This window comes from Astatotilapia calliptera, chromosome 13 (genome assembly GCF_900246225.1).
Source record: "Astatotilapia calliptera chromosome 13, fAstCal1.2, whole genome shotgun sequence".
NCBI lineage: Eukaryota > Metazoa > Chordata > Actinopteri > Cichliformes > Cichlidae > Astatotilapia > Astatotilapia calliptera.
This window is the reverse complement of record NC_039314.1, coordinates 24,828,979-24,845,207: the sequence shown is the minus strand read 5'-3', so window position 1 is coordinate 24,845,207 and position 16,229 is coordinate 24,828,979. Positions and strand designations below refer to the sequence as shown.

The 16,229-nt window shown below is 39.0% G+C and overlaps 1 protein-coding gene across 1 annotated transcript in view; it reads left to right on the top strand.

The window, feature by feature from the left end:
• cdh11 (cadherin 11, type 2, OB-cadherin (osteoblast)) overlaps window positions 1-13,941 on the top strand; it is an 88,659-nt gene extending 74,718 nt beyond the window's left edge. The window contains exons 9-16 of the mRNA XM_026191194.1: window positions 3,581-3,694; window positions 3,811-3,950; window positions 4,387-4,523; window positions 6,362-6,483; window positions 6,624-6,741; window positions 9,763-10,014; window positions 11,513-11,664; window positions 11,971-13,941. Of these exons, the coding sequence (XP_026046979.1) occupies window positions 3,581-3,694; window positions 3,811-3,950; window positions 4,387-4,523; window positions 6,362-6,483; window positions 6,624-6,741; window positions 9,763-10,014; window positions 11,513-11,664; window positions 11,971-12,336 (1,401 nt within the window). The 3' untranslated portion in view covers window positions 12,337-13,941. The remainder of the gene's footprint in view (window positions 1-3,580; window positions 3,695-3,810; window positions 3,951-4,386; window positions 4,524-6,361; window positions 6,484-6,623; window positions 6,742-9,762; window positions 10,015-11,512; window positions 11,665-11,970) is intronic.
• Window positions 13,942-16,229: the final 2,288 nt, after the last annotated feature.

The following is a 16,229-nucleotide window of genomic DNA, read 5'->3' as shown; positions in this document are numbered from 1 at the left end:
TTAGGAAAAAAGCAAGGGATTCCAATCAAAGAAATGAGATCAACTGATTACACTAAAGTGGTGCACTATGTTTGCGTGGGTGCAGTTGTGTGTGGACATGTGTTTGGCTTTATCCAACAGCAAGCGCAAAGAACCCTCTCTGCTTGTGAAATGCTAAAAGCGATGGTAAACATCTTACTCAACACAGCTGAAAGTATAGACAAGTGACCTCATTGTAACAGCAGTGTTAGACACATATGCAGATGTGCATACATGTGTGCAAGAACAGAAAAAGACACAGACATTCCGAATTTAATCTTTGTGACACAAAAATTAGACTCATTTAAATACATGAACTTGTTTAAACAATGACTGAATTTAAATAAGTTGAAACATTTGAAGGCTTTGCTCATATTTCCATCCATCACTTATCCAAAATAGGTCTACAGTACCTGCGTGCTAGGCACAATGTCTTTCTACCCAGCAACACTTTTTAGTTACTCCAATGAGATAAGATATATAATCTCTGCTCTGTCATTGCATTTGACAGACAGATCCTCCCTTTGCTCATCATGCCGAAACACCAGGATAGCAAACAACAAAAATGCTCAGCTTGAGAGTTCACAATGGGACTTCGCTAACCAGTGGGTGATGTCATGGTGACCGTCTTTTATCTACAATCTGTGGTTAAAATGTCCAAGTAAACTAAAAGCAGATTTTAAAGCCTGGTGCTAAAATAATGTTGGCCTCCATGGATACTTTTCCCCTTTATAACAACCGCACAGACACATATGGTTTTAACTGTGAAACTTTGATTGACAGGTGTGAAGACATAGGTAGCTATCATCAATGGCTGTCAAGGTCTTGTCAATGCTAATGCCAGTAACTGCCGTATTTGTATAATTTGTGGAATTATCCCACGAATAACAAGGTGCAGACCATGTAACCAGTTTATGTTTATGTTTTGGTGAGTGAAAGTCTTGTACTTTATTTTGTTACTTAGCACGAATTAGTGGTTGCATGTGTCTGTGAGTTCGACCCACACAGTTTATGAAGCTAGCTTAGCACCCAACCCTGTGATCAAAATTTGGTCACTTCTGGTTCCAACAGCCAATGCAATGGCAGCCAGACTGCTAATGTTGAGACTTTAACATTAGCAGTCTGGAGTCACTGTAGCTGTGCCAATCTCTTATATACAGTTTATGGCCTTGAGCTAATCACAGTTCCATGCCCATTTAAATGCTGTTTGTGTGCAAGGCCACTGACTGACATGAGCATCCTTTGTCACAGTTCCCTGTGTCTCTTGGAATAACAGCTTAATAGCCTGATGGTGATTTAAACTGAGCATTAGGACAAATGAGAGGTGCTCTCACCTTGCTAGCCTCACTTACACTCCTCTCAATCTGATGATGGCATCTCAGCTCAGGGTTTGTGTAGTAATTTTGTGTACGTGCACGTGCACATTTGAGATTATTGGGTCTTGATGCCTCTCGGGGGAAATCAATGCCTTTTGCCCCCCGAAGGCAGTGCCACGCAAAATTAAAGGCACTCATTTGCACACACAAGAGCACGCATGCAGACTCACACGTCAAGAGTAGCCTTCGCTAATCTCTATTCTCTCACTTTCTTCACAGACACACACACACACACACACACACACAGGGATGAGCTTTAATCAGCTATTCTCTTTCAACTGTGTCCTGACGAAACCAGTCCACAGAATATTAAGAAGCTGTGTGTTTGCTTGTGTTTTCAAGAAGGCAATAGGAAGGGGGGACAGTATAGTGAAAATTATTATTATTATTATCATCTCACACTGATTACAAAAGTAGGGAGAGAATGAAAATACTGGATGTGTGGTAAAAAAAAGAGAGTGCACAAACGAGACTGTGAGAGTGTGACGCAAAAGGGAAAATGAAAGAACTGGGTCACATCTATTCTACTACTATTGTACCTATCATCACACTAAACACCTTCACTGACAACAGCAGTGGAATAGTACTGCAACTGAATGAGTGTGGAAGAATCCACTGAGAGAAGGTATTATCTACCTGCCTCCATGTTGGATCACAGACCGCACTTTGGATTTTATCCCTTCAGTGCGATATTAGATTCGGCAATGTACCCGTGATAAGTTGGACTGCCTGCCTTCAACACACAGCAAAGGATAATCATTTCGATCAGCAGCTTAAATCCGTAATATTTACTTTCGGTAGACTTGTTTAGCATCCAGTTTGTCAACCTCATAAATCTCTAGTAGCTTCTCTCTGCTTTTAACGGTTCACACTGTGCTTATGAGCCCTCTCTCCCACTGGGATTTCATTAAGTGTTGGTAGCCTGAAAATGAAAAGATCAAGCTTGCTCCTGGGACTTTGCCAGTTTAACGTCCCCATACCAGCTGGAAAAATAGTAGCGAGGGAAAGTGGTTATTATCTGGGTTTATAATATAGCAATGATACCCAGAAGAGTGTTACTACTATGATTATGGCTACGACGGGGCTGCAGATGAAGTCACAGTCAAGTGCTGTTGGCAACACACGAATCCTCGTAATAATAGCAGCGAAAACCTCTTGGGTATCACAGCTTTTATACAATGCTTGCCAACACATTTGTTGACTCCAAAGTTTCCCCTGCAGTAGCATATAGCCTGTACATCAGAACAGGAGTCAGTAGGATGGAGAGGAAAATTCATTAGATGCATACCATGAGGCTGACTGTTTGGATGAGGGTCATGGCTTTATAATTGATGTGCTAATTATTTAATGACTGAATGGAAATGTGATGAGAGGAAAATGTACGCTTTTGACATTGAGCATAATACCTCAAAGCACACACTCAAATCAATTCAAAATCGAAGCTATTAAAAGTGAGTGGGTTTTCTACCAATACTCAGTAAGTGAGCTGAAGCTGAGTTCAATAAGAGCGTATTAAATCTAAGGGTTTTACATCGGCTTGCCAGTGGTATTGTAAATCAATGACAGTGACTTTAAATGGTAAAGTAAGGCTTAATTTACCTCTCTCTATCTGAAGGATGGATATTTAGATGATATTATTATAGATAAAATAATCTAACTGTCACCTGCCTGCTGTTCTTTTGGTCTTAGATTGAAGCTTCATCTCCTGCTTTCCATTCCCTTTATCATGTGGTGTCCCAAAATCCCAAACCTAATCCCAGCTCATTAAAGGCAGACAGGTATTGTTTTCATCTGGCGATAAAAAAAAAAAAAAAAGCCAGGAAAGAAACAACCCAATGATTCATTCTGGTCCCAAAATAATCATATCATATGCTATATCATGGATAACAAACCATCTGGAAATTAAAGTTGGTATTTGGATTACTTTTACTTTTGTTGGTCCGTGATAGTTGTAGTACTGCAACTAACGTGTCTGCTGTTATTCGTGCAGCAACAGCTCCCCCTATCACAAGGCCTTAAAAGTGCACAGTGCGCACATACGCTTCACAAAGCAAATGATGTAATGTGTGTTTTCCTGCAGATAAAACTAATTAAAAGACAAAAAAAGAAAAGAAGGTTTCAAGTGTTTACAGTTAAAAACAGGAGGGGGCTGTTTTAATAGCTTCTATTTCCTTTCCTTTTCTCAGATGGTGGACTTTGAGACAAAAAGGTCATACACTCTGAAGGTGGAAGGATCCAACCCTCACATTGACCCCCAGTTCCTTGCCTGGGGCCCTTACAAAGATGAAGCCACAATAAAGGTACAGATAAAAACAACAAATATATGACACGAGTTTGAGACTTAAAAAAAAAAAAAAGACAAATATCAGAGAAACTCCCTTACAGGTTGTTGCTTATTGTGTGTTTATGCTCGTAGATCTCAGTGGAGGATGCAGATGAGCCTCCTGTCTTTATAGCTTCAAGTTACACTTTTGAGGTCGAGGAGAATGCCCCTCCAGGCACTCCGGTGGGGCGAGTTCATGCTAAGGACACTGATGTTGCCAACAATCCTGTCAGGTAACAGAGATGTTCACGCTATAAAAACACACAAACACGTTAATTAAGACAGGCTTGTGGCAGTGAAAGAAACTGCCTTTTCACTGTGGAACATCACAAAAATAAAACAAAAACTTTCAGCCTTCATTCAGCCACACTGAGCAAACAATATGACTCACATCAGCCTAACATCATATGATGTTAGGCTGTAGAATATTTTATTTAATATTATCTATTAAAGATGTTTTCAACAGAGCAAGGATGCAAAATAAGACAAAGGCATAACAAGACTCATTTTGTAAAAATGGATTTAGACTATTAGACTCTCAAAATAGTACAAAACGAAAACACTGCATGCTATATGTATTTCGTATTGTAGTATATATGTATTTTGTTTTTAATCTATTAGTTCGTATGTGTAATGCCGATAACTCATGAGTCCTAACTTTCTGTATAGGTACATGATCCCTCGGTACACAGATGTAGAGCAGTTCTTCAGTATAAACGCAGAAGATGGCATGATAACCACAACAAAACCACTGGACAGAGAAACACAGCCCTGGCATAATATATCTGTGTCAGCTACAGAGATTGGTATGTATGCACTCTGAAATACAAGACAACTGGGACTGATTCTGATGTGTGGTAAATGAGTCCCTATAGATCTGTTAAATATGGCCTACACAGACACACTTCTATTTATCATTATATGCATAGCAAAAGTTAATATATATACAGTTTGGACTCATAGACCCTTATGATACAATTGAATGTGAAGTGAAACAACACCTAAGTGCAAATTTTATTTTATTTTCAGCCATTCTGGGAGTTAATGAGCTTCTCCCTGTGTTTGAACTTAGCCTTTGTGTCATTTCTGTTACTGAAACCACACACGCTGATGTAGTATGAGAAGAAAAAGTCAAACAAGAACAAACAGATGGAAAATTCCCAGATAGCCACCAGGCTGTACATTTGCTGGCATCCGAAGCCCGGGCTGTCGTCCTGTGGTGCTGGATACACTCCATGACATCTTATGTACAGACTTTAAGTGGATTCAAGCTGCGGGCTGTAATTTTTTTCTCCTCTTGGTGGGACTAAAGTTAACCCTTTTGCTATGTTTGTCAGCAGCAAAAAGCCTAAATCTTGATGAACTAATTACATGTCTGGAATCAGAGGGGGTGAACTGACTTCACGCTTTACAGCTGAGACTTAGTGGTATCATTCTGATAAGTGTACCCATCTATAACTCAGTGGAATGTGTCTAATGTTAGTGTATGCAACTAGCCAGAAATGAAAACTAAGATCTGCTACACTGAGCTGGCTTTTGATAAATGTTAATTGTATAAGGGGGCAAAGAACAAGTAGAGAAAAAAGGCAACAACAAGACTTTAACTATTATTATTATACCTAAACTGTTTTCCTTAATTTTAATTGTTTTTTTTAAATGAGCTTATTTTTTAGTTTACTTTACATGAAAATTAGAATTTTGGTGAAAACTCCACAGAAATGAAAAGAGAAGTAAATACAGTTAAAGCACCACTATAACTTTTAATTATGAGCTCCACCCTAACAGTCTACTGTAGTGCATACGTGGGGAAGAAACAGGGGAGATGCCAGTCAACCCACAGGCCCTCTGGAGCTTTCCCTCCCTGGCTTTATCCCCAACAACCCTCCCTCAAGCCACAGAGGCCCCACCCTGGTATTCTGTGGTTGGGGCTCAAACTAGCAGAGTGCTGCGTGGTTTCCCTGTGGTGTGCTAGACGCCAGACGGACAGATGGAAACGGACTTGCCGCCCACAATGCTAGGACCATTGCAGGCTATGCTAACCACATACAGACCCTGGGAAGCTAAATAAATGCCTAGTAATGACAGGGTAGTGGAAAATCACACTGACTAAAATTGCAAATATGCAAGGCAGTACAGCACTGAAATGGATGGGTTTTCTTTTTTAAAGATGAAAAGCAAGAAAAGTGCACTCCATCTTTCTGAGTTAATATTCTGGATGTTGTATTTTTTGTGTCTATTTTGGCTGTTTAGACATCATTCTGTCTGCATCACATTTTTTTTTCTTCATTTAATCTTCAGCAGGCATAACTTGACATTTCTGGGAGCTGCAACTAAATGAGTGCCATTCTGTTTGAGTGTATTTTTTTTTGATGTCTCAGAAACTCGTCTATAATTTTTGCAAATCAAAATAATAAATAGCTGGCTGAGTGGCTGACTGATTGACAGGCAATTTAGATGAAAAATATTCACAGTCTTTCCATTCACTCGATGCCAAATGCGGATTACAATACAGACACACAGACAATCACAAATAATTCACATAAAAATGACATTGTGGCTTTAATAACTTTAACACTGCTTTGAATTTTTATATGGAGCAAAATACTGATGATTTTGCACTGCACTGTGTGTACTATACATGCAGGGGGCCATCACCAAGACACCAAAGTGCGGGTTAACATCAAAGTGAAAGATGTTAATGACAACCCTCCAGAGTTCGCGACCAACAATGAGGTCCTCATGTGTGAAACTGTCGCACCGGGAAAGGTGAGGCTTTCTGTGTGAGATGATAAATTTTTTTTAAAATGCACGTGTTTGGTGGGATGATGGTGAAGCTAAATGTATCCAGAAACAGTATTTACATTCATTTGTTTCCTTCCAATTGCATTTTAATTTGTTTGTATTAGGTCATCGAAACATTGAGCGCAGTGGACAAGGATGAGATGGCTTACAGGCAACACTTCACATTCAACCTTGCTCCAGAAGTTGCTCATAACCATAACTTTTCCCTCAAAGACAACAGAGGTAGATGGCCTTTAAAATATTTTCTCCATCCCTTCCAATTCTTCGCTCCCCCCCGCTTTTTGATTGTTTCCCCTTCCTCTTTCCATTCTTTTCTTTAGCCAGTCTAACCGTTTCTTCATCTGCTGTCTCCTTCTCGCTCTCTCTCCCCCTTTCACTCAGATTAGATCAAAGCATAACCAGATGGAGGCTTACAGTACCTTGTAGAAATCAGCAGGTGCTCTGAATTTCACACGCACATGAATGCACACATGTCCTGCGGGCTGTATTAATTGCAGTGGGGTCTCTGTCCGTCTGTACATACATCTTCGGGGGCCAGCTGATTGAATTAAGTTTTGTTAGTTCTGGGAGCAAGATGAAAAAAAAGGAAAAGAGAACGAGGTAATCCGGAGAACACTACTATAGATTTAAGCCACATGATACTGAAAAAAAGGTTGTTTCAATAAACTGCAATATGGAAAATACAGGTATTTTAGGTGGATGAGTAAAATTACATTTTAAGAATAAATCACTCCAAAATAATTGGAGAGACTATAGTACATATGTAAAGACCTTTATTTAATCCCATAACAACCTTTATTACATTAAACACTGGAGAAGTTCAAGTGTTTCTTCAGTTCAATTCAATTCATAAAGCACCAAATCACAACAGCAGCCACTGGAGGTGCTTTATAGAAGTAAGGTAAGGTAGGAGACCCTAGAATAATACAGAAAACTCCAACCATCACATGGCCCCCTGTGAGCAAGCACTTGAAGACAATGGGAAGGAAAAACGTATTTTTAACAGGAAGAACAACAGGCAGAACCAGGCTCAGAGAGGAGCAGCCATCTGCTTTGACATGTTGAGGGTCATGGAAGGAAGACAGGTCAAAAAGAAAAACACGCTGTGAAAGAGACTGATAATAACTATTAATTTAATGCAGAGTGGTGTATAAACACATATTTATGAAAAGGGTGAGTGGACAAGAAACACTGAGTGCAACCAAGAGAGAATTCAGGGTCACCTGATCCAGCCTTAACTATATACTTTATCAAAAAGAAAAGTTTTAACACTAATCTTGAAAGTAGAGTCTCCCAAATCCAGACTGCAAGCTGATTCCACAGAAGTGGAACCTGAAATATCAAGGCTCTGCCTTCCATTCTACTTTGAAATATCTCAGGAACCACAAGTAAACCAGAAGTTTATTTTTCATTTGAGGTATCCGTCTCATTTCCTCAGGAAAGGGGCTGTTTCTTCCATCAGCACTGCTCTATGTAGTAGTACATAGAATTCCACTGTAAGGTGGAGGCTCACCGCAGACCTGTAATGTGTAGCCTTTAATCAGCCTCCTCACTGAATAGAGTAGGGGTGGGATGCACAAACGGACCCACTCTGAATGGCTGTGGGAAAGCAGAAAGAGTGGAGAAGAGAGAGGACAGGCGAAATGCACCCCGTGCATTTCTTGCATTCTCAAACTAACCGAGCCCGAGTCCAATCTAAACTCACCTCACAGACCCATACATTTCTTTTCAACTAAATGTTCCTTTTCTGTGATTTTTTCCTGTTCTTCACTCATTTCGCCAGCTGCACAGAGAAATCAAGAGTCGTAGCATGCGTTTTAGTTTTCCTTCCTTTTCACTGCTGAAATTACATATTGACCAGCCCTATTATTTATAGAAGAAGATGTGAAATACTGAAGTACAAAGCAATAACAAGTGGAAATGTGATATGTGTTGAACTAAGATTTATATTATCAGAAGTCTAGGTGTGTTCTTAAAATGAGCAGCTTGAAATGTGTGCGATTTCTATCATTGAAGAACACTGCAAAAGGGTGACCTTTTCAGTACCACACGGTAACAGAAACGCAGACAGACAGAAAAGAGTCCAGAGCCTCTCAGAGGACTGAGAAGCACGCACCTGCACACTGCATCACACATACAACTTTCAGACAGTGGCTGTGTTGGCAGGAGGCAACAAATGACATCAGTAACAGAAAGATGTTTCTATCGGGGAGTGGGGTTTGGAGTAACTTTCATAGCTTTTGGCTAGAAGTTATGAACCTTTTTTTAATCTTCCTTTTCTTTTTCCTGTAATGTACTGGAAGTGACATGTAACATGTTTTTTTGCATGACTCAAAGATTTTATATTGTAAATCTACAGTAAAGCTTACAGTGAGTCACCATTTGACTTCTTTGTAAACTCTCTGGAAATGTTAAGAGATTTCACGGAAGTATAATTCTTAGATTGTCGTTACACCTGATCACACGTAAAGAACAACTGGGAAGCATGAAAAGAGAAAAAAAATGATGAATTTAGGAACAATCTGCATAACCTGTAGGTTTTTAGGAAACACAAAGCAAGATGGAAAAATAAAGGTGGATTATTAAAAATGACATGCAGTGATAAAAAAAAAAAATAGAACAGAGCTTGAAAAAAATTGCTGTCTGTCCTAAATTTTGTAGGTTTTAGGGTTAAATTCATACTAAATTTAACCTCCAAGAGGAGATCTGTCTGCATTTTATACCTTATTATTATACATCAGTAGTTTGTACATTTTTAACCTGTATGGCTTTGTTATGTATTTTAATATACAAGTTAGACACTGTTTTTCCTGCGATATAGCCTCTGAAATGCCTCATATTGTGTAATCCTCTGTTGGTAATAAAATATAAATGCGAAAGAATGGCATGGGAGGGATGGAAAAAAGGCAGACAAAAGAGGGTACAAAGGCAGAGCCAGCAAGTTGGTGTCGTAACAGCAATAACTGGTCTTTGATTACTTTTGAACTGATGAATGGACCCACTATTAAATATAAATCTAATGTCATCAAAGTCACACCTCATTGGCTGCTGTGTTAGGGCAGCAATAGTTGTGTGTGTGGACAATGCTAAAGAAGAAAAATGTGTGCAAAGGTGGATTATGTGAGTTTTTGCACATAAAAGCCAAAACATTCAGCAGCATGTGTTTTTTATAGTCCTTTGGAAGTTGAACAACCTTCCATCATTTCATCACATTCACCACCTTATTTCTCTCTCCATCTACAGACAGCACAGCCAGTATTTATGTGCTCCGTAAAGGATTCAGTCGTCTCACCCAGGATGTTTACTACCTTCCCATCGAGATAAACGACAACGGTATTCCCGCTATGAGCAGCACCAACACCCTGACCATCAGAGTCTGCTCCTGTGACAGCAAAGACACAATTCTGTCTTGTAATGTGGAGCCCTACGTCCTTCCTGCTGGTCTTAGCACTGGAGCCCTGATAGCTATACTGGCTTGTATTGTCATTCTGCTTGGTAAGGAACAAAATTCTTAATTCTTGAGGGGGGATTACTAAAATATATGACATTTATTCATTCCTGGATCAAATTTTAGGGAGGCCACTCTAAAATTGCATAGGGTGTGTTTATAGACTGAGCCATTTAACTGCAAACCTTTCTAGTAATACCAAAAAGGTTGACATTTACTTTACACTGAGGTGAAACATCAGCAATTGACTCAGGCCGCCTCCTATTTTTGACTCCTCATTCAAACTGTGCTGCATCGTTTGATCTTCTTAAGAGTAGAGGTCAAGGAATCACTTATGTATAAGCACTTACAGAATCACTCTCATACCCCATCCATGCATAATCACTTAGTGTGGGTTCGCACATTGTACTTGGAAATGTTGCAATAGCAGGGCTTGACATTTACTTTCATCTCCAAGGACCACAGGTGCCCCACACTGAAAAATTTGGGAGTACATGAAGAACTTTAGTAGTGCAGTAAAAAATAAAAATGTATCCATTAAAGTAAGATCAATTATTCACAGCCAAATTATTAAATTAATTTGAACTGTTTTTAATATGTAACTATTTATATAAAAAGAAACGGTACAAAAAATATTAACATTTGACTTTTAATGTTTTTTAGCCTTTTCCAGAGGTTTCTGGAGAGTTTAGGAGGCAAAGCCACAGGGATGCGTTTGTAGGGTTTTTTCATAGTCAGGGTGTACCTATTAGGTGGATGGAAGAGCTTGAAAGTACCACTTTTGTCAGTGTTTAAGCCTGCTGAAAAGGTAGTTTGGTAAAGGCTTTTTTTTAGCCGCTAAGGTTTTGATTGTGCTTACAAGTAACAAGCGCAGCTGTCAACTAAAAAAAAACAAAAAGAAAAAAAAAACAGTATCTTTCACTTCAATTGGTCTCCATTGCCGCCTCTTTGCTGCCTACTGTATGTGTCAGACAGAAAAGCTGCAGCTCAATCATAAGAGAGCAGCGATAGTCGCTGTTGTATTGTTATCCTTTATGCACAGGAAATATATATATACATATATATATATATATATATATACATATATATATACATACACACACTGTCTGCTTGGGTTGAAATTTTTTTTATTACAACACACATGCACACAAGACAGTTCTTTAGAGTACACACACACACACACACAGAAACACATCTATTTTTAGCCTTATATCTCATCATAAATATGCTTTCAAAACAGAAAATCTTTCACAAGCCATTAGCTGATTCTTCAACCTTAATTTACACTGCATTTTACACAGAGTACAACACATTTGAAAACCTTTGACGAGTTTGACATGTTGATGACAATTTAGAATTAAAATGGCATGCGTGTATAACATAATACAATAATGATATGAATTAAAATGTCCAAGGTGCAACCTCCCACAGTGCACACTAATTATCCACGATTAACTTGTCTACTACCTGTAATCATGAAGGTTTTTGTAAAATGTTTTTTAAATGGAAATATAAACCCTTGCATTTTTGTTTTCTATTTGGCAGCAATAGTAGTGTTGTTTGTTGCACTGAGGCGTCAGAAGAAAGAGCCACTGATAGTTTTCGAGGAGGAAGACATCCGGGAGAATATTATCACTTATGATGACGAGGGAGGCGGTGAGGAGGACACAGAGGCTTTCGACATTGCCACACTGCAGGTAAGGGTGAGAGGACGAGTGGCAATAACCATCTTGGTATTAAAGATAAAAGTCTATGGGGAAAAGAGGAAATTGAGGGTCTGCTGCTTCAGCCTCAGGCAGGTCAAAAGCAATCTGTGACTGTCAGTTTCTGCTTATGCATATAAACATTACACTAAAAACCTACAAGTACTTAAGGTGGAATATTAACCAGATTTATCTGCCAGCAGATAAATACAATTCTTACGTTTGTTCATTCTCTGCAATATACATCTGTAAGCTTATAATTGACGGTAGTGTCCTTTCTCTCTTTCTCTGACTTTTCAGAACCCAGATGGTGCCAACGGTTTCCTGCCAAGAAAGGATATCAAACCAGAACTTCAGTATCCTATCAGGCCCGGCATTGGCCGTCCTGCAGCCAACAGCGTTGATGTGGATGACTTCATCAAGACTCGAATTGCAGAAGCTGACAGTGACCCGACTGCACCTCCTTACGACTCCATTCAGATCTACGGCTATGAAGGCAGAGGATCATTGGCCGGGTCATTGAGTTCCCTCGAGTCTGTCACAACAGAGTCCGACTTGGATTATGACTATCTGCAGAGTTGGGGGCCGAGGTTTAAGAAGCTGGCAGATTTGTACGGGACCAAAGACTGCTCCATTAATGATGCTGATGATGGTGAAGACTCTTAACAGTGGTCTCACTGAGTGGACGCCTCCCCGATTTCTGATTTCTTGATTCCATGAGGATCTGTTAACTGAGGGTTAACACTCCCCAGTTCCCAACTGTTACCAACTACCAACTGATCAGTTCATGCCAATTAGTCAACAAACGTTAACAGCTCCCCCTTCCATGGCAACGCTCCAGTCCTCCAAAATGATTTGTCAATGGACACATTGTGAACACCTGGACATGAAACACTCCCGGTTTTCCCAAATCTTCCTTGTCCTTTCTGTGTCTCTTTCCCTCCTTCTATTTCTACAGACTTGAACATTGCAGGGCTTGGAGATTTGCTATGTCAGCAATTTGTCTGTTTGGGAGTAATTTGATGGAAAAAATGTTACTGTATGGTCAAAATGACTTGCTTTTAGCAAAATGTTTAGTTTATTAGAGGTTCTATATACTTTTGTGGACTGGATTCACATTCTTCTTTTATGGTTGTTGAGGGAAATTTTATTCCCTTGAAAGGTTTCTGCGTGGAGTACATCCCCTTTGTTGATCTCTCAAAGACAAAGAGGAAGGGAGAGAAATAAATTAAAGGAAGAGCTTGTTTGGATTCCAGCAACTGCCTGATGTTATTAAATAGAAATAAAATGTACAGATGTGTTAGTAGGGTCAAAAATCAAATGGAATGATTTTGCCGACGTGTCGTGTGTGCCGAATTCAGCAGGTACTGTCGTTTTGATGGCATGACCGACTCTGGGTTGTTGATACTGTGAAGATGCTGTGAGCATCTTCACAGTATGGTGGCCTTATAATAAATAAACAACAACTCCAGGGGTAAAAACACAACAAGAGTAAGGAGTAAGAGAATGCTATCTTCAGTAGCTACACAAAGACAAAGGAACACACAAGGACTGAAAATGCTACACAGATACAATTTTTCTACTCTCAAAAAGAGACAGACTCAACAAGGATTCAATTTTCAAACTGTGGATGATTCTTTGTTTTCATTCTTCACTGCAGAGAAGACCTGAAAAGAAAAAGCTGCCCTTCTCCATGCCCTCGCCCTGTGTCCCCATTCCTCACAACAACAATCACTCCCCATACCGAGTCTACCAACGAATGATCACTTCCTCATTTGGAGTCCACTGATGATGATCAGTCACAATGAGTACAAACCTGTGAGCTCTAAAAATCGCCTTAAACTTAATAGACACTCTTGCAACGCAGTGCATTCTCTTTTTTTTTCTCCTTTTGTTTCTTTTTGTAACTTGAGACGTATATTCAGAAAGCAAACTATTCTCCATGTTAGGTGTGTACAGAGCAACGTGCTGACGTGATATATCACTTTGATGATCCAACCTGCGCCCCGCACAGTCTTTAGATGGGATGTACTGAGTCTGCCAGCACAGTAAATGTAGATTGGTAAAATGTGCATTGTGTCTTCTTCCAGTACCGTGCACGGCATGTTGGCGGCAACATCTGTTGTATCAACATGTGTTGCTATATAGAGATAACAACACTGGAAAATAACATAAGTATGTTTTCAGAACCACATTTGCTGAGGCTGAAACCAAAACATCCTTTTTAAATGTGTAGGTTCTTGGTCAATCTCTTTTTTTTAATGTTATTATATTATTATGATTATTATTGTTGTTTTCTATTCTTATTGTTATCATTATTATAACTGTTCTTTTACTGGCTGCAGCTACATGGGAAGAAATTTTGGTTTAACTCTTTGCAGCTCAGATTTACTATCTGTACAGTTGCCTAAACGTGGAGAGACTACACGGTATTCTAGTCTCATTTTTAGGCGGCCGTAAGAAATGTACTGCTTAAAGTTAAACAGACTTGGTTTATGCCTGTGTCCATACAACCTCTCATTTCTTTCATTTTTGTTTCTCTTTTCATTGTTTGGCATTTCTTTGTTCTTTCTCCCTGTTCAAGAGGAAAACTAGCAATCTGTGTTTGTTGCAGTGAGAGAACGCCTCGTTTTTATTCTCTGTCAAGTTTTATGGTACCAATTTGTACAATTTTAAAAGTTCTTATTTTAGTATACATGCAGAATATTCCAGTATTACAACAAAAACGTGTTAAGAAGATAAAGATTAAAAAAAAATGTTACAGCATCACACTTATATTTTCTGAACATTGTACTGTTGCTTTACTATGTGCTTCAATCTCCGAAGCAAAAAAAAAGAAAAAAAAACCTTTGAAATAAATGCTCTTTTTATAAAATGATACTGGACTGTGTTTGGGAGTCAACTTTGTGTTCACTTTGGAAACTGCAGTCCTTTCTTTTTTTTTTTAAATTAGGAACATGTAGTCTTCTAAATATGTATATATAAAAACAAAATCACATTTTATGTTTGGACCCACTCAGTTTGAGTCAAATGCACAAAACTCATTATTTCTATGCTTAAAAGAAAATAAATGAAGTCATAATTGTAAGCTACTCATCATATTAAAAACATATCTTCAGACCAACTTCAGTTCTATTTCAGTAAAATCCTAATAAAGACATACCTAAAGCTGGCTCAACTTTTGCTACTGACCTACAAACAGATGTAGTTGATACTAAACCACAGAGCTGAAAAACACACTGCCACAAACATAAGTTCTTCTGTTATTTTAACTTTATGACTTGAGAGTAATAACATGGTAACAACTCTCTAACAATGCACTTAAGCACAATGGTGCTTGGAGCCCAACACTTGGACCTCATTCATTATTATCAGGAATTGATTAGTATCACCCATTGGTTACTGAACCCCATCCTAAAACTTAAAGCAGTGCATTCTAGCCTTTGCCAGATTAAGGTCAGATTTACTAAACAGAGCAAATTAGCATGAAGTCCCAAACACACTAATGGGAATGTAAAGTCCTGTCATGGGACCTACTAACAACGCACTAATTTATAAACACAGACATGGCCAGCTCATTTCAAAAACGACCATTGTAGACAGCCGAGAGCACCCCTGATTAGCGGCTCAAAAATGACCTGACCAAGGAACGAGCAATCTGTTTATCAAAACAACATAGTACAAGTATAGATTTTGCATGCATGGCAATACAGATCAATGTGACACCACTGAAGGGAACAGATAAAAGCCAAAGTCTTCAATTGGACAATGAGGGATACTGTCTGCGGCCTTGGACCATGGGGTGCTACTCTCTGTATAACTCTGACAGCTCCATATTTTTCCAAAGAAAGGTAAACATTTAAGGTCTTATCATGACCAGTGTTCAATGTAATGAAGTTACTGCTATAATCCTACATTTACACTGTGCACATTGTTCTTCCTTTTTATTTTTGTTTTTCTCCAACAGCAGTTTACGCGCACTGATACTCATTTAAGTCAACGAGAAGAATTTGACTCGCAGCCATTTTAATGGGGAACTATTCTCCCTCGCCCAGCAACACTCCACATAAACTTTTGTTCTTTTATGACACTGAGGACTAGAAATATGCAAGGAACAGCTCTAATCATTTAGGCTTAGGACTCAGTAAAGAACTACAGGACAAAGACAAAATTATGGCACCCCACTAAGAGCTCCGAGCCATCCACCCACTGCAATTATGTGCTCATTCTGATAATGTCTTGCTCCAGGAATTATCACAGCTACAGCAGGCCCAAAAAACATGCTTTAGCATACACTGTGTAATAAAGTGTTACCAAAAAAAAAAAAAAAATCAGTTTCATTTAAAAACTCACCTTCATAACAAACACATGTGCATTCTTCTCAGCAAAGATGACTGTGACCAAACCTTTCAGTTCAAGTTTAGTGTGCACACAGACAGCAAATCTGGCCCTTGGTCTTTTAAAACTGCATGTGATATGTGCAGGACAGATCGGAGCATGGAACAGAGTTCATACAATAGTGAATAGTCGCTTGCCCTTAGAGACGCTTGCCCTCACAT